This window comes from Amblyomma americanum, chromosome 6 (genome assembly GCF_052857255.1).
Source record: "Amblyomma americanum isolate KBUSLIRL-KWMA chromosome 6, ASM5285725v1, whole genome shotgun sequence".
Classification (NCBI taxonomy): Eukaryota; Metazoa; Arthropoda; class Arachnida; order Ixodida; family Ixodidae; genus Amblyomma; species Amblyomma americanum.
The window spans coordinates 9,140,823-9,165,984 of record NC_135502.1 but is presented as its reverse complement, the minus strand read 5'-3'; the positions used below and the strand labels follow the sequence as shown (position 1 = coordinate 9,165,984).

Sequence of the window (25,162 nt, the reverse complement as noted above, 5' to 3'; positions counted from 1 at the left end):
TTGAGTGGGGAGAACGTACTTATCTCCCCAATTCAACCCCACAACATCGCTGACAGAATGTGGCGTATATCCCTACTTCAAAAAGTTATATGATGCAATAACCTCACAGAGTTTTTCATACAAAATGCCATTCAATTCGCATACAAATGATATGCAAATGTCATTCTTTTTTGCAAAATCATTCCTTTCTCATACAGATGTCGCACAATATCATAGAAATTTTGTTACGCGTGTATGACGAAGCCTGTATTAGGCTATCGCATCATACTTTTTTCACCATGGATGCGTACGACCGCGAGCAATTACGATATATGCTCGACTCCACGCACTTGATTCGAGATATACTGAGACGATCTCACGCTTCCACCTTGCCCCTTTTTTGTTTGTAGCATGTTTTGCGCAAGCTGAAAATGTTGAGCATGGATCAACGCTGAAGTAGCTCTCTGCCGAGCTTAGTTCACTGGAGCACAATGTCAACGAAAAAATTTGCGTGGCTGCCTCGAACAATACAGATGCGCTGAAAGCTAAGCGTTCTGGACAGCTGCTTGCATTTTTCATGAGTTATGCAATGAAGCCTTGATAGCATCTGCTCCAAATCTTTACTGCCGCAGCTGTGACCAAGTGGTTGAGCATCCGCCTCGTATGCGGGAGGTGCGGGGTTCGATCCCAGTGCCGCCGGATGCCCACCGGTGTCACAACGGGTACAAGCTTTCCCCTGGCCTGGTGCTCGGCTTATCTGGAGTGAAATTCTTGTAAAAATGGGTCTTCGATCCCACCTTGAGTAGTCGAAAATACCTTGTGCCAGGCCCTCTTTGGCCATAAATGCCCTTGCGCCATAAAAATCCATAATACATCATATTCCAAACCTTTATTTAAAACGTTGCATTCTGAACAGAATAAGGCATAAAAGGAGTCACACAGTGCTTTACGCGTACTGCTGTTAAGGGGTAATGAGATCCTTAGAGCAGACCGCGTGTGAAACAATACTTTCCGCATCGCCCTACCGGTTACGCATGGTTAGCTGCATGCGGGGACTGTGAAGCACTTATTCGTGAGTTACCGCTTAGCCTCATTCATAAACGTCGGGGCTTCTAGAAATTCCCGGTACATGAGGCAGCACAGCTCATCAAAGAGACCACCCTTTACTGCATTGCCGCTGGCTGGATTATTTTTTCGTCCACATAAAACGTGGCCGCATTAAGTTGACGTGCACGCATAGTAGAGCATAAAATTCTGCGCACAAACTAATTCGTTTGCCCCGTCGTGGCGAAGGCACTGACTACGCCCAAGGGAATCCAGCGAATGTGAGGATACTATATGCTTCTGCATACCCGTCATCAGCACTTTCATTAGCCGTGTAGTGACCCGCCCAAACTAAACAAGCATCCAACACAAATATAAGCACACGTGAATCATTAGGTACATCATTAACACAATTGAGTTAAAGAACGAAAGAAACGAAGAAACGAGCGAGCGAATGGATGAATGAATTGTCAATCAATCAATCAATCAATCAATCAGAATGTGAGCGAAGGTATAGCTATCTGGAATTGATCGCTTACCTTGGTGATTTTCACCTATGAGTGAGTAGTAAATATTGTACTCACGATATATAGCTTTATGATGATATGCACGAAGTATCTAGGCTGCATTTAATTCATTATGGGACTGAACGCTCACGACAGCGAGATGAGCAAATCGGCCATCACGAGAATTTGAAAGCGCGCTGCATTTTGTACAAAGTTGTTTCGTACAAACACCTGTAAGCATCAAAGGAACAGAATGGTCTGAATAAATTCAATTCTGATACTCTAGCCGACTGAACCTGCTGCTCACGAAGGAAAAAATTAAGGAAGCTGGCGATTTGTTTTTCATTTTAAGCAAACGCCGACATGTGATACAGTCTGCCTTCCGCGGCATACAGAGATTTGCTTATTAAAGTATAAAAATGCAGCTAACGGGAATAAGATCTGCAAACAAAGCCGAAGTGACTGGCAGCCTATGCCTAAGATCATCTTTTAAAATGCGTTGATTCATAATGATAAAAGCAGAATGCCCCTCGAGGAATACGAAGCCATTGGCAACAACATTCTTCATGTGCGCACAGCATTATTACTTCTTTCGCAGCTGTCAGCATCAGAGATGCAAGTTGCATTTCTTGGAGTTTAGTTATTTATGCTAGAAAATTTGCAGTAACTTTCAGCCCCGTAGATTTAAGACCACGTATACAATTATGAAAACAAGATGACCGCAGGGCGAAAGGACGGCATTGTGGGAACAATGAATGACTGCGCAAAAAGGACGGAACAAGAGAGAAGAACCACACAATACAAGCGCTTGTATCGTGTGGTTCTTCTCTCTTGTCCCGTCCTTTTTGCTCAGTTATTCCTTGTTCCCATAATGTCGTACCAACTAGCCCCTCACCGCACTCTTCTCTAAAGGACTGCATTGCTCACCTCCAACAGGCTAACACGCCACACGGCCCTGGTGATTATGGCGTACAAAACCCTCGGCGATTAGTGCTGAGTTCAAACTGAAGTCTTTTTACGCAAACGTGCGAAATTGCTTGCTATGAGTGAAAAAAGCGACAAGAACCTAACCTTTAAAATTCGCGCGGACATGTTTTTTCTTTGGAGAAGCCACGTAAAAGAGAAATAATGTGAACGTCTTTCACAAAAACAAGAACTTGAAAAATGAGCGGAGTTGTGTTGGGCAGAATGCCAGCGTGCAATAATCAGCGTACGTAGACGTTCCGCATGGTATGCAGCGTCATCAAATTCAGGCTTGTTGCTCAATCGGGGAGTTGGAGGCTGTTCCAAAATTCACAAGTGGAATCGAAGAAATGCTTTTCCGGGACATTGCTGCCATTTCGAATATGCATGTATCCTCCTTGGTCATCGAATCTTGGCCACGTTGCTCCACCCGTTACTTCTGGGATGCTGAAAAGGTCACGAAGAGGGCAGAGTAAGCGTTGCGATACTTTAACAACCTCCAGACTATGTCTTAAAGCATGCAGGCATAACGTGTGCTGAGCAAGTTCTAGAAGAAACAGTACCTTTTAAAACTTTCGTAATGGAAGCTAGAGAGGAGTACCTTACTAAAAGCCTCGTTTCTGTAGACAATACATCACTACGCAAAAATCGAGATATGGCAATCGATCACTGAAAACTGCTCAGAACACTACAGAGGCGCTGCACAATATACCACTTATGGTTTTCAGCAAAGCATGTGGTTAAGATGTTTGACCAGTCTTACAGAAAGAAATTATGTACAGTACCCTATAACCGTATAAATACGGGCATAACTAGCAATCGCTCTTCCCCTTCAAGCCCTTCAGCACATAAAATGTTTCGTTTATCGTTTCGCTTATGGGGTTTAACGTCCCAAAGTGAATCATGCAATGAGGGACGTCATACTGGAGGGCTCCGGATAATTTAGACCACCTGGCGTTCTTTAGCGTGCATGGACATTGTGCAGTACACGGGTCTCCAGCATTTCGCCTCCATAGACATAGGACCGCCACGGCCGGGATCGAACCCGTGTCTGGCGGTTCAGCAGCCTAGCACCATAACTATGACCCACCGCAGCGGCAGAATATAAATATGTGAGGAAAAAAAATTGAATGGCGATTACACAACTCGTAGAGCGAAAAGTCAGCGTGAGCTGACATGCGATAACCATTAAGGGGGACCCACATGGAGCGTTTTTCTCGCGGAAAACTGGCGTCCGGCCGGCGGCAGGCCGCCGGGCGGCCGTTCGCCGCCGATCAAGCTGGGCTAGATATGACCGCCCGGCGGTCAGCCGCTGGCCGGAAGCGGCCAACGTGGGCTGTCAGTGCGGACGAATCAGGGCGCGACGGCGTCTGGCTTCCGCCCGCTTCTACAACATGGCCGCGCCTGCCGAAGCGGCCGCTCGCTTCACCATGAGCTCGCCGTTGCCGCTACACTGTGCCTCACGTTCATGGCAAACAAAAGTCACATGGAGCTTCCACTTTGTCTGAAGCTGCCCGCACCACAAAAGTTTAGCGAAGAAACGTGCCAGAGTTTCAGAATGCTTCTGGATTTTTAAGGCTGCTAGGCTTAGCCACTACGCGTCGAGTGACGTCAGGAAGCGCGGGAGGTTCAAAGAGGTTAACTATTTTGGTTCAGAAAGGGGTCGCAAAGAATAATTCGTTCTCTTTGTCGTCATGGGATCGATACTAGCTTAATTTTAAATGCAAAGCTGTTCTTTTCAGCATTTTAATAAGCATATAGAATCACGCCGTTTCCAGTAATGCTGAAATCCTGGCGGCTGCGGTCTGGCGGCAGCCGCCAGTTTTCCGCCGCTTGTGGTGCTGCACGGTGGCGGTGCGTCGGCGTTCCGCGGCGACGCTCAAAATCCACAGCCCTTTACGCAGAGATAGACCTCGTGCGGGATGTCCGTGGGCGTTAGCTCCTCCACCCCTCTCCCCCACCTCTTACTTCCTCACCCCCGGTCCCGCTCGGCTGCACGGAGGCTAAATGACTGCGAACAGAAATATACCTTTCCTGGGAACCGTCGTTGCGTGTTGGGAAAGTTAGCGCGAGCCACCAGACACCAGCTATACGTAAGGGATGATCACGGGATCGCGACTGCATGGGGGGGGGGGGGGGGGGGGGGGGGAAGGGAGGGGGGTTGTGGTGCCGCCGATTACAGAAAAGACGAGTATTAAAAAAAACTGAGATAAAAGCCCAGTGAAGGGCACCTTTCTACCGTCTGGCCTGTTTTACGCTTTCAGAAGGCGGAAAATATCTTTATCAAGCGTAGTCCTATTCTCGTCTTGCACGTATGGAACTGGCCTTGAAAGTTGAATGCTGTTTTGCAACTCTTTCCACAGAAAGCCTAACGTACAGCATTGCTCAAAACTGTTCAGACCACACGGGTTTGCAGTTGGGCTGCGTAGTTTAGCAGTTACGGCTCAGCCGAAGTTACTTATCTACGAAGGCGGAGACAATGTGAATTTTAAGGTGCCGTACGTGGCGAACTGTACTGCTCAGAAGAAAACCCTGTGGTCTGAGCAGTTCTGGCGAAGACTGTACAGCCTTTCAAAACAATCGTGCTGCTATAACTCAATGCTTACCCGCTGTGGCTGAACGTCGATATGGCGTGTATTAGGTTTTTCATCACCTCATAGTCGGCTTCCGTGGCCCCCTTATCTCGGAAACTCGGGAGGGCAGCCGAGCCAAGGCTGAACAGGATGTCGTCGGCGTGCGTCGGGCGAACCCAGTGCGCCCAGTCGACGAATGACGCCTTCTCGGAGAAGCGCATGACGTACACCGACGCGTTTGCAGCAGACAGCATGCGGGCGTGCCTCAGCGCGGGACAGCTGAACATCAAGTCGCCGATGATGTCGCTGGCGGCGTGAACCACACTGGCTCCGCTCTGCGCAGTCACAGGGTCGAAGTAATGCTTGATGATGGGCCTGGTGTCGGCAGTGGTCAGCGCACTCAGGAGCACTTTCACGAGCGATGTGGCCATCCTTTTCCTGACGGCAGCTACGTCGTCTATGTGGTTGACGTTCGTAAGCACGTGGTTCATGAAGAAGTCGCCCTCTGACTCGCAAACGCTGAGCAGGATTTCCTGAGCGTTCGGTTCAGCTTGAATTCCGGCTGCCATTTCCGGAGACACAAAGTCGTCGCTGAAAACTGGAAAGAATCCGTCCAACCCTGCACCGTTGAAACTCTCCGACGCGTTCAAGATGTCCATGAAGTTCTTGGACCTCAGACAAGCGACCACTTCGGAGGCAGAGAGTTTTTGAGCGCCGTTCTCGCTGCACCTGAGTAAGTCTGCGAGCAAGCTCGCCCTGCCTGCGGCCTGCGCTGGTGTGCTTATGAAGCCCGTGATGAAGGGGCTACCGCTCTGCAGGAAGGCGCGCCGGAAAAGGCCGCTGCTGTTAGGTGACAGGAGGTGCATGCTAACAGAAATGGCTCCTGCGCTCTGCCCCATCAGGGTTATCCTGTCCGGATCACCGCCGAAGGAACGGGCATTCTCCTTGACCCATCGCAGAGCGAGTCGCTGGTCATAGAGACCCATGTTGCCCGGGGAGTCTTCGATTCCCATGTTGAGAAATCCCAGTGCTCCGAGCCTGTAGGCGATGGTGACCACAATCAAATCGCCTCGCCCTGCCAGTTCAACCGCATCGAATATCGGCAAGGATATTCCTCCGAGCGTGAAGGCACCTCCGTGGATGTACACAACGATTGGTCTCGGTGTCGAGTCGTTGTGAAAGGGCGCGAACACGTTCAGGTACAGGCAGTCTTCTGAAATGGGATCATGTGGCGATATCACGAAAAAACTGTTGATGCGCACGGGAAGCTGCGGACACATTGGGGGCCTGCGGAAGTCTGACCTCTTCCCCCGCCACGGCTTCTTGGGCGTCGGCTTCTTGAAGCGCAGTTCACCCAGCGGGGGTTCAGCGTACGGTATTCCCCTGAAGCAGCTAACAGGACGGCCGTCTGTTGCCGAAATAATGGTTGCCTCTACGTCGCCGCTGGTCGTGTGGACAACTGGGCCCGTGTCTTCGGCGCTGCTGGTAATCAGGCAGCAAGCGATGATTGCTGATGAAATAATGGCCCACATTTCTGCAGTGCTGAAAAAGATATGCAAAGGCGCCTAAACAACTAATAGGTGCAAATTTGCAATGTTACGCTTTTCGCCACTCAACTGACGGTTACACTCAGTTCTATGCCTCTCAATTTTCTGGCTATTTCTGGATATGTTCATGCCTACCCTGCATCAAAATACTCATGTACCACTGGTGACACTAAATTTAGACTTTTTCCGGCCACTCTGCTGAAACTCGTGACGTTTACATAGAAAAGGACCCAGTGATCCCCGTTTCATTGAGCCTTCATTGATTATGAGAAAGCATTTGACTCAGTGGAAACCTCAGCAGTCATACAGGCATTGCGGAATCAGGGTGTAGATGAGCCTTATGTCAAAATGCTGGAAGATTAATACAGGAACTGTACAGCTACCATAGTCCTCCATAAATCGGCAATAAAATTCCAATAAGGAAGGGCGTGAGGCAAGGAGACACGACCTCGCCGATGCTACTCACCGCCTGTTTACCGGAGGCATTAGTTGATAATAGAGTTAATGGAGAATACCTAAATAATCTGCGATTCGCTGATGACATTGCCTTGCTGAGTCACTCAGGAGGTGAAATGCAAATCATGATCAATGAGTTAGACAGAGAGAGCAGTACGGTGGGTCTAAAAATTAACAAGCAGAAAACCAATGTAATGTTCAACATTCTAGCAAGGGAAGAGCAGTTCCCAATTGGCAACGAGGTGCTGGAAGTCGTAAAGGAATACGTCTACTTAGGGCAAGTAGTGACAGCTGATCCGGGTGATGAGAGGGAAATAACTAGAAGGATAAGAATGGGATGGAGCGCATATGGCAGGTTTTCTCAGATCATGGATAGCAGGTTACCAATATCCCTAAAGAGAAAAGTGTGCAACAGCTGCATCTTACCGGTACTCACCTACGGGGCAGAAACGTGGCGGCTAACGAAATGGGTTCATCTTAAGTTAAGGAGAACATAGCGAGCCATGGAAAGGAAAATGACAGGTGTAACGCTAATAGACCGGAAGCGGGCAGAGTGGGTGAGGGAACAAACGCGTGTTAATGACATCCTAGTCGAAATCAAGATGGAGAAGTGGGCTTTAGAAGGGCATGTACTGCTAAGGCAAGATAACTGCTGGTCCTTAAGGGTAAAGGGGTGGATTCCAAGAGAAGGCAAGCGTAGCAGGGTGCGGCAGATGAGATTAGGAAGTTTGCAGACAGAGGGTGGGCGCAGCTGACAAAGGAGAAGGTTAATTGGTGAGACATGGGAGAGGCCTTTGCCCTGCTGTGCGTGTAGTCCGGCTGATGATAATGATGAGGATGATGATCCCCATTTGTAATTGAATGACGGTGTAGTCTAGCCTCTGGGATCCACGCCAAAAAATCTATGCCAGCGTACCACAGTTGATTTGTGAAATCGGCCAGTGATGGCGACACCTTTTTTGTCATTTGGCTTTATATAGCTTCTTAAGGGTTCGTGTTCAGGGACAGCAGCGTCTTTGTTGACAGAATGTAGTAACCTATTGATTGGGGACAACTTTAGTTTATCTTTTGCGCCGTAAAAATATCGTGACTTTTATTGTCACTCACCATTTTCAGCTACCAAATAAATATACTTCACGACTATATAACACCACACAAACGTGTATTTCTTGCCGGTTGGGCCGATTATAATTTGTGTGAGGCAAGAGGTAATGTCTCGGCGACGGGAACTAAAATGTTCGCCATTATACTGCGCTGTTTTCAACAGCGAAATAGAGCTTTGTTTATAATGAAAGATGTGGTACTCCAGTGAAGGATAAAAGGCCCTGGTTAGGGTACATAACGTAAAGAATGCAAAAGAACGCAGCAAACCGTGAAGCTCTTTCTCTGGCTCAGGCAGCAGTTCGTTTTACACTTAGCTGCATGCAATAAAAATGACTGGACGATTGCAATACTCAGTAGTAAGGGATCTCTGCGTGGATGTGGAGGTTTGTTAATTTCGTGAAACACTGAGCACCACTGCCCCACTCCTGCCTCCCTTTTTTCACCCCGAGTTTGTCTCGCTCTGACATTAACGAAGCCGCAAGGAAATCGGCAAGGAATATTTGACCATAAGCCAGTAAAGCCTTCCCGGACAGTCAACTTGATGCTGTCCTGTTTTTCACTTCAGCACATATTAATACAACTGGCTTATTGTTTCTTCCTTACATGCGCTCATGGTGCATTAACAGCAATCAAGGAGAGTGATAATATAATTCACACGGATAAAGGAATAGGAAACATCCGCTGCAGGCGTAATGAAACATGACATTCTTGTCCCTTGACGCCACAATTCGAGATTTTCACAAGACGCGATAATGTCAATACGTCATTTATAGTAAACAGTTTGTATTGTCACCAACCTAATTGCGCATTTTGACTAGATAAGGTCGTCAAGGATCGAATATGAGCGGTAGACAGCTTGGTATTTTAGTTAAAGAAAGGCTGTTTCTTAGTATGCTGCAAAAATTCATACATATAATATATCCACTGGAGAAGGTCTGCGTTAGCGAATGGGTCGCACAGAAAAACACCCTTGGATCTAGCGTGTGAAAGGCAGTTTAACTGAGGAAAGAAGCGCCATAATTCTGAATTTGCAGATTCTTTGCCTTAAATGAGCAAGCTTTGTCTCTTCGAAGAGATACGAACACGCCACGGATTCTCGAAGGAAGAACAGCAATGGAATTTTAAGCGCCATTGTGAAGTGCCACTAATTCTGATTCCGGAGCCACGCGCGCTCAACAAATAACATTAAATGCCTACTGTTTTTATTTTTAATGCCAGTTGCGTTGTGCCGCAAGGACAAACTTAACGGCATCCACCTTAGTGCCTTGAAATTTAATCGGCTCACCACAGCCCATTACGTCCCGAAATGCGTACTCGCATTTCTACTGCTTATGTAAGTCGACTTACTACTTCCCGAGCAACAAGATCATTCCAGTAACTAATAATTTATGGAGATGTTTAGACGCATCTCTGCAACATTTTCGACTTGGCGAGCTCCACTTTTACAGATACCTCACAGTGACGCTAGCTTGCGTGATATTAAGGCTGACTGCTATTCTGACTTACTGAGCAATGACAACATCAAAACTGTCTGCAAAACAATTTTGTTAATACCACCGCACAGTAACGATCACCTATTGCCTTCTTTGAGGACGGTGTTAAGTTGAGGCAATAATTTTCGGCTAGTTTACCGGCAGGACCATTATTACGGCGTTTAATGACGTTAAACATAGACGGCTCGCACACAGTTGAGAAATAACGGCATTACTAGACTTAGGGCGGCAAGAACTTCACGAGACTTACTGCGCGTATATCGCACCACTGGTACAAGACGCGAATACATCAGCAGAGTAAGCCGAAGCTAACGGCTCCGTGAACTCACCCGAGTCGCCCAAGTCTTCGACTGTGCCGCGATCCAGCGGCTTAAAATTAGACACGCAGGTGTGGCCTCCTGCGTTACTATCCGTTTCAGCCACTCTCCTTGCGCCAGCAAAGGACGACACCAGAATCGATGATAAGGGTGATAGCGCAGACGCGCAGTATCGGAGGCGCCCCTTGGAAACACGCTCCCTGTAATAGGAGCCCAACAGGATTGCGGCACGTGTGTCTGGAAGCGCTGGTCCTCGACGGATCGCACGCGCGAACGACCACTCGAGCCTTCACTTGGCGTCATCGCTTGCTTGGCATTGAGGCGGGAGGAGTGGAGAGAGCAGGAAGTTCCGATAGACCAATAACGAGAGTTTTTCTTTTTGTTTTGAAGATACGACGCCCAGAACGCATTTCAAACGCAATAAGGCAGCAGAGGTATGGACGCAAGGAGTTGCGCAAAGTGAAGATACATTTTCCTTCTCAGCTTGTTTTCGCCGAGAAACAAAAAAAACGATGTAAAGAAATAGGAGGAGGAGTGTAGATAACTTGCGAGGAGTATTTCTTTCAATATCTACTGTGAAAATAATCTCGGACTGTTCACGATGTTTTTGTTTGGCCTATATAGGGGTTGTGTGGCTTCTGCAATGAATACAGAAAGTAACGAAGCGAAATCTCGAACAATTCTTTACACCTTCACACCCCTTTTTCGTAAAGAGAATTGGCGGAAAATTCAAGGCTAAAAACGAGAGCAAGAGATAAATGAATGTAAACCTCCAAACACCCTCAGTATCATAAATCACAGCGCTAAAAAGAAAGCCACATTCCTATAGCAGTGATAGCAGTGGAGCGCTAATAAGGGGGGAACTAATGCGCGACCTTTTAGGCCTCGCATACGTATTAGAGTGCTTTAGCATTACACGGAGTGTACGCGCTGTTCCAAAACTCTCAATTGTATGCTAGAGAATACTACTCTCCTCGGAAGTCAACTAGAAGTTTTTCGGTGTAAATGACTGTCTGCTTTTTATCTCACGGCGTATTGCGCAAAGACAAATTTAAGCTTTTAATCCTGCCGATGTGGCATATTGAGAAGTTACAGGTTTGCTTTGCTTCCTTTGTGCACAGATCAGCTTAGGAAAGGCAGAGTTTGTTTAATGTGCACTGTGTTTTTTAATGTGCTTCTTGTTTTTGTGGGAGCGGATATCGTCATTACTATCGCTACTGTTATTATTGTTGTTGTGGCTGTTGTTACAGTTATTAGCTCCGCTCTGTTTCCACAATCTAGTGGGGCTGAGGAGGAGTCGGTTCTCAACATTCTTTCAAACAAGCACCGAATTAAACAAAACCTCCGTGGCACAAGCTGAACCTACTTAAGGCACTAATCAATCAGAGCAACTCAGTGCTTTTATTTATTAGTTCTTGCATAGGCTTGTGTGAATACAACAACAATGCAAAAACCTTCACGGCCTGTTTTCTGCGGCCCGTCCCGCGAAACACATCGAACGACAATAAAAACATTACAGACCCGCAGAGAGCTTCCCAGAACACGTACTTTTTCATTTTTTTCTATCACCATCCCTGCCCAGATCTTTTGTCAGAGGAGCGTGCATCTGAAATATTAGCCAGGCTATGCAAGATGCTTTTTCAACGAAATCAACCTCAGAGGCGCCATTTCTTTCCATGAAAGAAACCGAAACGGGGGAGCCCGTTACGGTTGCCTCGTTCCCATAGTATTAATACTATGAGGCATATCATAGCTCGAACATAGCTTGCATTTGCACCCTCTCCATGGAAACCTGGCATCCTTTGACTGGAGGTTAGGCGGTGCTATGTCTGCCGAGATGGCAAAGTGCAGAGAGGAAGCCGTGTTCATCCGCGGCGGCGCTGTTATAGTGCCGGCAGGAATGCAGGCTTAAGAAGAGTGACTGCAATGGTTGTTGCATTTATTTACTTGGCACAAAATTGCATGTTTCCTGGGTGAGAAAGCTGAAAGCAGTTTTATATCAGGGGAGGCCACCCTACCTTTCACAGCAGTGGCAGCTGTTTTTAATGTCCAACCAAAGCATTTGTAGCACAATACATCGAAAAAAATTCACAACAAAATTGTAGACTGCAATACATAATAATAAGCACCTATGCCAACTAATGGTGAAACAGAAAAAAATAGGCAATAAATGAAATTAGCAGCAATATTACATGCAAGATTACGTACAATATAGAAAACAAATTCATAAAGTAAATAAGGCTGGGAATTATAGCTTTAAAAAGCATTTTTATAACTTGCAAACCACATTTTATTTCTGAATAAAAATAACAAAATTCACATGACACACAAAGTCTTCCCATATTATTCCACAGGACAATTGTCTTTCATGGCTTTCTTCCGCTCGTGTTGATAATGTGATGATATGCTGGCCGATAGTAAATAAAGGCTGACGGAATATTGAAGAGATACAAAATTTACGGCCCTGCTTCAACAAGAATTGCAATCTATTTAAAGAGAATTCTTCCTCATTCCTGATCTAAGAGCGTTGCATGAATGTTCTATGTAAGTTAGTTTTATGGTAATAACTGCCGTCACGATGCCGGCTAGAACCGCGTGTTCTAAAATCGTCATTATCCCCGCGTTTGAGCTCTGCATGTCTTTTCGCAGAGTAATGCCTGAGTATGAAGGGTGCTTACCATGATGTCAGCCGTGACGGCCAGGAAAACATGGCAGGCGGTTTAGCATTGCTAAGCACGAAATATTGTGCGAAAAAATAACACACGTCAAGCAACCTGAATACCACGCGACCCTACAGTGTCTATTGGGATTGTCACATCCCGGGACCATTCAAGTAGCAGCACAGCATTTAAGCTTTCATGCCACGTGACCGTTTCAGTATCCACATAGTATACAGTTTTCGTACCACTTGACCATTACATTAGCATCACCGCAGACAAAGCAATTTCTCTAAACTTTTATACCACGTGACCCTAGAGTAGCCACATCTCCAAGACTTCTTTTAAACTCTCGTACCGCATGACCTTTCCCCAGCCACACCGTATAAGAGGCAGTTAATCTCAAAGGTCAAAGGTCAAGGGCAAAAGGCCGAGGCTTCAGAGACCCATCGGCCTTTTCAGGATGCGCTAGTGAAGTAGCAGCTTTCGCACTGAAAATGCGGAGACGCTGTGGACCTCAGTGCAGCGGCCACTTTTTCTTGACAGTCAAGAATTAACTCTATGATGTATATGGTTGAAGAGCCCCCGTTGCTACTTCATTGCAGAGTTGAGCCCCCACGCTGCACAAGGCATCGCACGAAAACAGGTGCTGTCCACGAAGACGAAGGGTACAAAGCAAAAGAAAAAACTAGAAGCAATGAAGACACTAAACGCCAAGTTCGCGAAGTTGTTTTTGCTGCCACTGATGCGATCGTTTTTCCCGTTTCGGCGGCCATGACTTCGGCGATGGGATCATTAGCAGAGCCTAAACTTGCGCTGCCTATAAAGGCACCACATTTACTGCCCCCGGGGCATGGCGCTTACGTGAAGGTCGCGCAGCCGTGCAGTGGCTCACTTACGGGAGCCTGCTTCAGATATCCGTGAAGGAATGTGTTCTTAGATTGCAAAGAAGCAAGTTGGCGATACACCGAAGTTGTAGTTGTTATTGTTACGTTTCTCTGCGCAACCTTTCACAGGCGCATTCGAATGGCTAGCCACTTAGAAGAGAAAGGAATGTTAAGTTCGCCCAAATGACAGCGCCGGTAAGGGCCATGACATCCACCGCGGCTAGCCAGACGACTCAGCATTCCGGGAATGCCCCGCCTTTCGTCCTTCCCACACCTCAGTCGCCTCCACCGTTCCACGGAGAGAGGTTCGAGGACGTCGAAGACTGGTTGGCCAGCTTTGACCGAGTGGCGGGTTTCAATGAGTGGGACGGCGAGCGCAAATTGCGCAACGTCTACTTTGCGCTGCAGGACTCGGCGAAAACGTGGTTTGAGAACCACGAAGCTTCGTTTACCACCTGGGAGGCTTTTCGTCGAGAGCTGCTACGACATTTACCAGCAGCGAAAGAAAAGAGAATGCTGAAATCGCCCTGAACTCGAGATCACAGCAGCCGAACGAGAGTGTCGCGATGTTCATAGAGGACATGACACGACTGTTCAATCGGGCCGACCCTGCCATGCCCGAAGCAAAAAAGGTACGCCACTTAATGCGCGGCGTAAAAGAGCAGCTGTTTGCCGGACTGGTCCGTGACCCGCCGAGAACAGTGTCCGACTTCACCAAGGAGGCAACGTGTATCGAGCACTCTCGGCATGAATGGGGCGTGCACTATGTACGTCAGGCTACTGTAGCAGCCGCTTCCCAGCACACGCATACGTCGCTGCCCGCCGAGGAGCTTCGGGAGCTTCTAAGAAGCCTTGTGCGCGATGAACTGGCGAAACTTCGCTTTGAAGCTCCACAGGTCAGCGTCGCTGCCGTAACGGACGTGGTCCGTGAAGAAATCCAACGAGTTGTGCAGCCACCCCCAGCACCACACCCGGCGCCCTCCGTTATGACGTACAGTGACGCGCTACGAAGTCCCGGGCCAGCGATGCGAGCCTTTTTTCCCGTCGCTCCTGTGCCACCTCTGCTGTACCCAATCGCAACAGTACCCTCCGTGCCGCCGGAGTGCAGGCCCCCCATGTGCAAAGCGCACGTGTGGCGCACGCGAAATAACCGGCCGCTCTGTTACCACTGCGGGGAGCCCGGCCACATCCTCCGCCCCTGCCCCTACCGCCGAATAGGTTTAAGGGGGTTTTCACCTGACGCACCTCGACCGCGCTACGGTGAGCGACCAAGGGATATCGAGCAGTACCTGGCTGATAACGTGCAGTCCTCTACCTCGCAGCGACGCCAGTCCTGATCTCCATCCCCAAGGCGGTTCTCTTCGCCCGGCAGCCCGTCGTCCTCTGCCCAGTTCAGAGGTACGTCCCCAAATCGGGAAAATTGAAGACGGCGTCCTCCGGGGGTAAGGCCGCCGCGATTGGACCGAGTAAAGAGCCTCCACCCGACGATTCGCCGCGACGCTCCGACCGACGACGACCTGACCCGACGACCTCGACGACGCGCTGCGACCGACTGGTTTCCGCCAAAATTCCGGTATCCGCCGACAACCACGACGTTACCGCACTCGTGAATATACCGGCGCCGATGTTTCTGTAATGAGCAGACGGTTAGCCACGGCCCTGAGGACGGTTCTGACCCCTTGGTCTGGGCCGCAGATCGGACAGCTGGTGGCCATGTGGTAACTCCGATCGGTGTCTGCACTTCGCGAATCTAGACCCGCGGTGTTACTTTCCCTGGTTGCTTTGCTCTGTTACCCGAGTGCTCCAAGGAAATTATACTCGGTTCGGATTTCCTTCAGGAGCACGGTGCCGTTATGAACCTTCAGGAGCTAATCGTGTCGTTTTCCACCCAAGGCCCTGTCGACGCCGATACCGAGCCACGCAGGGCTAAGTTTTGCGTCCTTGACGACCACGTATTGATCCCGTCAAGAGCCAGCATGTTTGTTGCCGTAGAGTGCGATAACAACCCCAGAACTCGTGGCATCGCTGAAACCAACATCTCGCTGTTCCTGGGTCGGCAAGTCTGTATAGCGCGCGGAATTATTGAATTGAACAATGGGTGAACCGAACTTCTGGTGACCAATTTTGGTTCTGAACCTCAGTGTTTGTCTGGCAAAATAATAATAATTGTTTTTTTTGGGGAAAGGAAATGGCGCAGTATCTGTCTCATATATCGTTGGACACCTGAACCGCGCCGTTAGGGAAGGGATAAGGGAGGGAGTGAAAGAAGAAAGGAAGAAGGAGGTGCCGTAGTGGAGGGCTCCGGAATAATTTAGACCACCTGGGGATCTTTAACGTGCACTGACATCGCACAGCACACGGGCGCCTTAGCGTTTTTCCTCCATAAAAATTACGCAGCCGCCGCGGTCGGGTTCGAACCCGGGAACTCCGGATCAGTAGTCGAGCGCCCTAACCACTGAGCCACCGCGGCGGGTATTCTGGCAAAACAGCTATTGCGTATTTCGAAGAACTTAGAGAATTCACGGGAACGTACGCGTTGTCCGAAATCTCGGCATCCGTGGAGGCGCCGACCACTCCCATGGAGAGCATTATCGAATCTTTCCGCGACTGTTTTGCCTCGACCTCCAAGGTTAGGCAGACTCCGCTCACAAAGCACCGCATTATAGTTGATGCAAACCAGCGACCGTTACGCCAGCCGTCTTATCGGATCTCTTTGAAGGAACGTGATGCCATTTGCCGACAAGTTTAAGAAAGGCTCCAATACGACGTGATACAGCCATCGACGAGCCCTCGGGCATCGCCTGTTGTTCTAGTGGCGAAAAAAGATGGAACCCTACGGTTCTGTGTGAATTACAGACGTCTAAACAAAGTCACCAAAAAAGACGTTTATCTTCTGCCACGCATTGATGACTCCCTGGACAGGCTACGCCGCGCCACGTACTTCTCGTCGCTAGATTTACGCAGTGGCTATTGGCAAATCGAGGTGGACGAATGCGACAGGGAAAAGACCGTCTTTATTACACCGGATGGTCTGTACGAATTTCAGGTGCTCCCTTTCGGCCTGTGCTCTGCTCCTGCCACCTTCCAGCGGATGATGGAAACCGTGCTTGCCGATCTGGAATGGCAGTCCTGCCTTGTGTATCTGGATGACGTAGTCTTTTGTCCGCCACGTTCGAAGAGCACCTAAGGCGCATGCGCGCTGTGTTCGTAGCAATTCGTTCGGCCGCTTTTCGCTCAAGCCCGAAAAGTGTCACTTCGCCTTCCAGGAGTTGAAGTTTCTCGGCCACATCGTGAGCGCTAAGGGAGTCATCCCTGACCCCGATAAGACAGCCGCCGTCGATGCTTTTCCCGTGCCAACCGATAAGCGAAGTGTGCGCCGCTTTCTGGGTCTCTGCGCCTATTATCGGCGTTCTGTGCCGAACTTCTCCCAGATCGCTGAGCCCCTCACCCGCCTCACGAAAGATGCCGAAACCGTTCTTCTGGGGCCAGAAGCAACAACAGGCCTTCAAAGACCTCCGCACTCGTCTCCAAAGTGCGCCCATCTTTGGCCACTTCGACGAGTCAGCCGACACTGAACTGCCCGCAGACGTCAGCAACATCGGCCTCGGTGCGGTCCTTGTGCAGTGGCAGGATAGTCTCGAACGCGTCATCGCATACGCAAGCCGCACCTTGTCACGCTCGGAGGCGAACTATTCCACCACTGAAAAAGGATGCCTGGCAGTTGTGTGGGCAGTGACCAAATTTTGCCCGTATTTATATGGCCGCCCTTTTAGACTCGTCAGTGATCACCATTCGCTGTGTTGGCTGGCGAGCCTCAAAGATCCCTTGGGACGGCTTGCACGCTGGAGCCTTCGCCTTTAAGAGTTCGATTTCACCATCGTTTATAAGTCAGGTATAGGAAGCATAGTGATGCGACTGTCTGTCCCGTGCTCCTATCGAGGACAACCGAGCTGATACCGACGCTGATTCTGTCTTTCTCGGCGCCATCTCCACGTCCGTCCTCGCTCAACACCAAAGAGACGACAGTGAACAACGGCCTCTCATTGAGTATCATGAAGGAAGCGCTGAGTCACCCCCGCGAATCTCCTCACGTGGACTGTCGTTGTTCTGTTTGCGTGATGGTGTTCTGTATAAGAAAAACTACAGCCCGAGAGAAGGTGCCCATCTGCTCGTCGTACCTGCGGCCTTGCGCGACGAAGTTCTGCAGGCATGCCATAATGACCCATCTTCTGGTCACCTGGGTTTTGCCCGCACTTTGGCGCGGATACGCCAAAAGTACTACTGGCCCAGGGTTGCTGCAGTTGCCCAGCGTTACGTCAGAACTTGCCGCGAGTGCCAGCGTCGGAACACGCCGCCGACTAAGCCAGCAGGACTACGGCAGCCTATTGATCCGCCTCAAGTCCCTTTCCACCAAGTCGGCATGCACTTACTCGGCCCATTTCCCGAGTCCTCTCTGAGTAACCGCTACATTGTGGTCGCCACCGACTACCTCAGCCGGTACTGTGAAACTAAAGCTCTCCCTCGTGGTACCGCTGACGAAATTGCGAACTTTTTCGTTCAAAATATCGTGCTTCGTCACGGTGCACCCATCATCGTTGTAACTGACAGGGGAACGGCGTCACATCGGCCCTTACGCATTAGGTTATGCGCCTTAGCGGCACAAGTAACCGCAAAACAACCGCTTACCACCCCTAAACGAACGGACTCACCGAACGGCTCAACAACACGATCGCCGACATGATTTCCATGTATGTTGACGCCGACCACCGAAACTGGGACGCCATGCTCCCTTACGTCACCTTTGCTTATAATACTGCTCTACAAGAAACGACGCGCTTCACTCCATTTCGTTTAGTGCATGGTCGCGAAGCCACAACCAGGCTGGACGCTATGTTGCTTCCGACTAGTAGTACCTCATCTATTATGGGTGCTGCCCAATTCGTTCGTCACGCCGAGGCCGCCCGCCAACTCGCCCGACAGCGCATCCGGCACTGCAGCAAGCCCTCGACGCTCGCCGCTATAACCTCCGCCACCGAACTGTTAGTTACTATCCCGGCGAACAAGTCTGGTTTTGGAGCCCAATCCGCTTGCGTGGGCGCTCCGAAAAGCTTCTGCGCCGATATTTTGGCCCCTACGAGGTACTCCGCCAAGTCAGTGACGTGAACTATGCAGTTCTCCCCTTTTGTACAGTTCGCTCCTCTACACGGCCGACCTCCGAAGTTGTCCATGTCGCATGGATGAAGCCATACCACGCCCGCTAGCGCTTCAGGCATGTCTACACAAGCCGCCAGACACATACGGCGTCCCTTGTCTTCCTGCTTCTCATTGCTGCGGCATCGAGTCGTTGCCCTTTAGAGAGGGGGAGTAATGCCACAGTACCAATCCATCCAGTGGTGCCATACCGCGGCCGAACTGTTTTAGCTGGGACTTACCATGCCTTGCGCATTCTCGAGCGCCCTGCTGTCTTTCTCGCCCAGCAAGTCTAGTTAAACCTGGTCTGTGCTTCGACCGTTTATCGGTGACAATATATTGCCATGAAATAATGTTTGCCTGTCCCAGACATGAGGCGTGAGTATAAAAGTTGGTAGGGGTTTAACGTAGTTAAAACGAGTAGACGTGTGACAGCAAGTGTTCATTTTTTAATTGGAGGGCACACATAAGCTACGCCTGATGGGTGTAACGCGATATCATTAGTGGGTTAATGCCCATATATGCAGAATTGGCCATTCTCTCTACTTAACATTCACAGATGGCGGCGAGTCCTCATACCACTGCCAGCGCAGTGGCGCAGCGGTTAATCGATGCGCCAATGCACTGACAGGTGGCTGTTTCTATTGCAGCCACCGGTAGGCATCATGCGACCCATGTTCCCTTCCCGAGCAACCTCTCGCGCAGCTGGCGCGACGCTGCTCCGAATTTACCCAAGCCTGCCCTACTTACAACTCGAGCTTACGAGAGTAACTCGGGTAAGGTCGGGTAGTAAGTCGAGTTGCTAGGCAACGGTACAAGACCATAAGTACGTACGTACGGTGAATGGTGAACGTGCCTATGGTGACAAGATTCTTGGTCGGTGTTGGCGAGCGTATGAATGCTTTCGACTAATGAGACGCGAGGAACGGACGCGACCATCGCGGGCTACAACGGGTACTTAGAACCGACCGCACAGCATGGAATTAGACACCCGGCCGTTCTCAGGACCGTTCACGTGTAGTCGAAGCTCAAGCTTCATTGTTTATGCGTAAGGACCTTCCGCAAGTCCAACATGACCTGACCAGCTACTGTGACCCCTTACAAGAAGTAGTTGCGGTCCGTTGCACACTAGGACGCCGCCAAGTCATTCTTGCTTCCTTCTACGCAAGCCTCGACCGAGCTGTTGTCGCATAGCAGTTGTATAGTTATACTTATGAGAGAAGCTAACAGCCACAGAAACTAAGAAGCACAGGGGATATTGTTAATTTGTGGTGTTGATCAATGAAGATTATTAGTCAGTATTTTACCGGCTAAAGATAATTGATTAGAATAGCAGAAGAAAAAACAACCACATGCCACACACACACACACACACACACACACACACACACACACACACACACACACACACACACACACACACACACACACACACACACACACACACACACACACACACACACACACACACACACACACACACACACACACACACACACACACACGCGCACGCACGCGCACGCACGCGCACGCACACGCACGCACGCACGCACGCACGCGCACACACACACACACACACACACACACACACACACACACACACACACACACACACACACACACACACACACACACACACACACACACACACACACACACACACACACACACACACACACACACACACACACACACACACACACACACACACACACACACACACACACACACACACACACACCTCGGCAAATTGCCCAGGTGTTGGGAAGGCTGCTCCGGATGCTCCTGAATGCATGACGGGTTTTTCGCTGAGTGCGGGCTTAAGTACTAGCGCACTAGCACGCTGTATTAAGCGAATTTAATGTGCTGAGTCTGCTGATAAGTGAGGATCACGGTTTCTGTGGCTCTTTCTGGCCCCCGTAACGCTATGGTGGTGGCGGTGGTATAAAAACGTTATTTGGAAAGGGTGACTGGGAGACCGGTCCTCGAGCGTGGGCTGCCCAGATCATGACCGATAAGTTCTGCTATCCTGCGGGTCCCACGCGATCACCCGCTGCTCACCGCACATGTGGTTGCTGGACGGTGCTGCCATGATAACGCGGCAGAATCCAGGTTTCAACGCTATAGCGTTAAGGCTCCCGTTGTGCAGAAAATCCGGCGTCGTCTTCGGCGTTGTGAGCGGAGAATAGCGTGGCGTAGGGCGGCCATGATTGCCACACCCGGAGAACAACTTAGGTTGGCCAGTTAGGTCACGTGACTTCGTGGCGTCATCCCAACGTTCCCTCCGTATTGTGAGCAAACTGACCACCATGGCAGGGGGCAGTTTAATGCTTGATCGCGAGAGGTTGCACGAGAAGAGCAACTTGGGTCGCACAAGCCCACCGGTGGCAGCACCTGCCATCGCAGGGCAGTAGCGCATTCCTTAAATGCTGCACCATTACGCAAGGAGTGGTATGAGGACTCCCAAGGACCCATAGCTGTAAGGTTGAGAATAACCAATTCCGCATATATGAGCATTAACTCATTAACCCCGTCGCATCATACCCTTAAGACCGAGGTTAAGTATTCCCTCCACTTTTCTACTCGACACTAGCCAAAGCAAACATGAAACCACATCTTCCCGGCATGCGCCCGGTTGATGAAGGGCTCTTTAAGCAACTTGCATAGTCGGTGGTGCCGCTTTTTCTTCTACGTAATTTTGAGAACTCTATGGTGTACACAGCTGACATGGTCGTGTAGGCAGTGGGACGTTATAGGTGAGCTTAGAGGAAGAGGAAGGAGTAGTAGGCGAAGACGAATAAAGTAGCTTCGACAGAATGCAATCGTTGGAAACTAATTTCTGCAGCAGCTGCACACAGCGTACTGCGTTTGCATCAGCAATTTTGGTTTAAAGTCCTGGCTCTCCTTCAACATCTTCCCTTTTGTGCAGTTCCCGCCGTGTAGAGCTGCCAGTCATACGATGACAAGGTCAGGCCTTTTGATTGTCCCGCTAAGAACGTCCCGCGCTCCCAAACGCGAGAAGGACGAAAAAGAAAACCTGCACGTGCAGTCATCTTTCTCCCCTGGGCGGTCTGGCGAGCCATATGCGTTGAGCGATCGCCGTCTCCGAGTGAAACCTTGTTCGTGCCCTTCCTTTGTTCTCGGACGAAGAACTTTTCTGGCTGCGACAATGGACCAGAGTGGTGAGTGCATTTGTCGAGTACCCAATCCAGGAGCTTTGTTGGGGTAACATTTACACCGCTTCATAGTCAAGTTTTAACGTCCGCAGCTAAGCGCGCAACCATACTGGCTTGCCAGACGGTTTGATGCTGGTTCACGGCGAATTGAGCAAAGAGGGAATAGCGTTAAGCCAGGCCCATTACAAATAAAAATTTACAGCCGCGGGACACACCGACGCAGCCTCGTAAGGGAGGTTTCAGCCTATAAGGTTGGCGAAAAGTCTCTCTCCGGATGTACCGAAGGTGCAGATAATACCGAAAAAACAGTGACCAAAAATACTTTCAATTTTTGTTCTCATTACTATATTGTACTGTGCACCTTGCTGGCTATGTTGATGTTTGTTTAGCAGCAAAAAATTCATCTGTTGCTGATAAATTTACATTTTAAGGTGAAGCATTTTATTATCTGCTTCATTCAAACACATTACGTAAAGACAGAACCGTACTCCGTGATCATCGCATGGAAATGCATGACAATATAATCTGGCCTCATGGATACAGGGTGAAAAAAAAGCCTTGGGTGTCCCCGTAGTGTGTTCGCGAAAGCGGCTGCAGATGGCGCTACCTGTATTTTATCTTTTAAAAACTTTTCTGGTGTGTAGAAACTGAATTGCCAATTAAAGTAGAGTACTTGTGAATATGATGCAGGAAATTTATCGGTCGAGCCCCGCTTAAATTCTCTTCAGTGTTCTTTTACTAAGATGTTAGAATATCGTTTAGCTCACTTCACTTTTCAACCTTCTGCGCAGCGTGTGTAATGTAAAAAAAATTTGATTACAAAAAAAAAATTGTACCGAACGGCAGATGTGCATTGAGTAAAAGCTTGAATGGAAAGTTACAGCCTCAAAGGCATGCATGATGAACAAATGATTTCTGAACGCGGCTGTCTTATCAACGCTGCGACAACCACGCCTGGCTTTTGTAGCGATAGCTACACTACGCCACCTCTTCGACCCTTCAGCGTGGCACCACTTGAGCTCCGTGGGTGGTTCCGTTGGCTACGTGGTTGGTCACGTGGGTTGATCACGTGGTGCGACCGTTGGTCACCCGGTTGGTCACGTGGTGCGGAGCAGCTGCTGCTGCCAGCGGCATGGCGCGCAACAGCTGTGTGCATGCGCCGTGTCAAGTGGGACGAATATGAAGAAGGAACGCCCAGCGAAACGGAGTTCTGTTGTGTGTTGTGTTCTGTTCTCCGGTTGCCCTAAATACAAAATTCAACCTCTGGTTCTTTTGAAGAGGCGTGCTCTACGGCTTTGCCTGGGTTTACCAAAATCAGTGGCAAATCTGGAAGCTCGCATACGGGACTTGAACTCTCGCTTCCAGCTTCTCACAGTGCGCACCTTCTTACGGGGACTTGAGCCTATGCCTTGAGTGGCTCCTCCACACCCAGCTTTGTTTCTAGATAAACAATGGCCGCTTTACAAACTGCCTCAATTTGTGTTTACTGAGCACCTCTTGTGTAAAATTGGAGTCTCGCTTAGGTCTGTGCAATGCGTTAGCAATGTGCAGGCTGCACCAGCTGTTTGCTTCGGACCATACGCTGCCGCTGTATGCAAGGCGCTTATCTGTCAATGTGCTAAACGGTCTCTTGGAGGAATATCTGTTCCAGTATTCAAGCCATGCTGCAATTTTCACACATGCCTGTCAAGAAGGCGAAAAGGCAGCAGTAGGTGTTTATTCTCACACACTAGATTGGAGTTATTCTATCCGGGTCCCTGATTATCCACCAATTTTTGCGCTATTGGTTTGGCCCTTCTAAAAGTTCCCCGCAATATTTTTGAAGTTATCATTCTCTCGGACTGTCTATCAGTCTTGGCAGCGCTAGAAAGTTCGGCAACTGGTCTCTTGTACCGTTCTCTAATGTACTTTGTGCCACGAGATGTCCAAAAGGTGCGTTTTCAGTGAATACCAGAGCACTGTGGCATTACTTCAAATTCGATGGCCGATTTGTTAGCAAAATCAACCATCAGTGTGCCTGTTGCGCATGTCGTTCCGAACTTCACCGTGCTGACCACATCCCGTTATAAACGTTACCAAATAGACAATTACCTGAGCCATGAGCCCATCCTTGGTACAGAGGATTTCGAACATTTAAAATTCTCAAGGAACATCCGTTCTTGCGCATCAAGGCAACGTGAGGTCTCCATGACGCTGTTGCGCTGCAGGATTCCTCGCCTTAATCTATATTTATGCCGTTGGGTTCACGCCGTCGAATCTATAGGCGTCATGTGGGGACGTTGAAACGATAGATAATTTCATCCTTTACTGCCGGCGGTTTGCACGGCAGAGAATTCAGTTTTTGCAAAATCCTCTCGCTCAGTTAGGGCTGCCATTTACTCTGCCCCTCCTCCTCTCCTTCGGTGCAACCGTCAAAGGGCATGCCATTAGGCAGGCGTGTCAGCTTCTTCACAAGTATATTATGGAAACCGGAAGTTTTTTGTGTGAACTCCTCGATGCCTTTACTTTGCTTTCAAAATTATTTTCTTTCTGATTAATTATTTAAAATTTAGTTATTCAACCCACACCGCATTGTTTCCTCGATTTTCATTCTGATTTCCTCCAGATCTATCAAAATTCGTGACTTTATTTTTCTCTCAGATTCTCCTACATTTTGAGCCGCTTGAGATAAACCTGGATGAGTTTTTTTCTTGTTTGGATCTGCACCAAACCTTTGCCAATCTACCACCATGGGTATGTGCCATCGTTTTTGAGACGACGATGACGACGACGACAACAACAACGACGACGACGACGACGACGACGACGACGACGACGACGACGACGACGACGACGACGACGACGACGACGACGACAACAACAACAACAACAACAACAACAACAACAACAACAACAACAACAACAACAACAACAACAACAACAACAACAACAACAACAACAACAACAACAACAACAACAACAACAACAACAACAACAACAACAACAACAACAACAACAACGACGACGACGACGACGACGACGACGACGACGACGACGGAGCGCCGAAAGACTGACTGCAATTCGACTGAGCTAGTTCCACTCGGCCAGATGTAGCTATCGCGTCACTACAGGTCTAACCAGAGCTAAACCACAGCAACCATTTTTTTGTTGAAGAATATTCACGCGGTGTATATAAACATTTGAAGCCGTCGCGGCATTCCTCTGAATAAATGAGGTATGCGGCAGCAGCTAATAATCACTGGGATCACGAACGACTACTTCGGCCACGAA

At 49.2% G+C, this 25,162-nt stretch overlaps 1 protein-coding gene across 5 annotated transcripts in view; it reads right to left on the bottom strand.

The window, feature by feature from the left end:
- Positions 1–853: 853 nt before the first annotated feature.
- Positions 854–25,162, bottom strand: part of LOC144136261 (acetylcholinesterase-like) — a 196,481-nt gene continuing 172,172 nt past the window's right edge. For 3 of the 5 annotated variants that reach the window (XM_077668462.1, XM_077668464.1, XM_077668461.1), the window contains 2 exons: positions 5,099–6,607; positions 854–2,939 (listed from right to left, as the gene is read on the bottom strand). In XM_077668462.1, the coding sequence (XP_077524588.1) occupies positions 2,792–2,939; positions 5,099–6,607 (1,657 nt within the window). In that variant the 3' untranslated portion in view covers positions 854–2,791. The other 2 variants (XM_077668463.1, XM_077668465.1) reach the window with 2 other exon arrangements.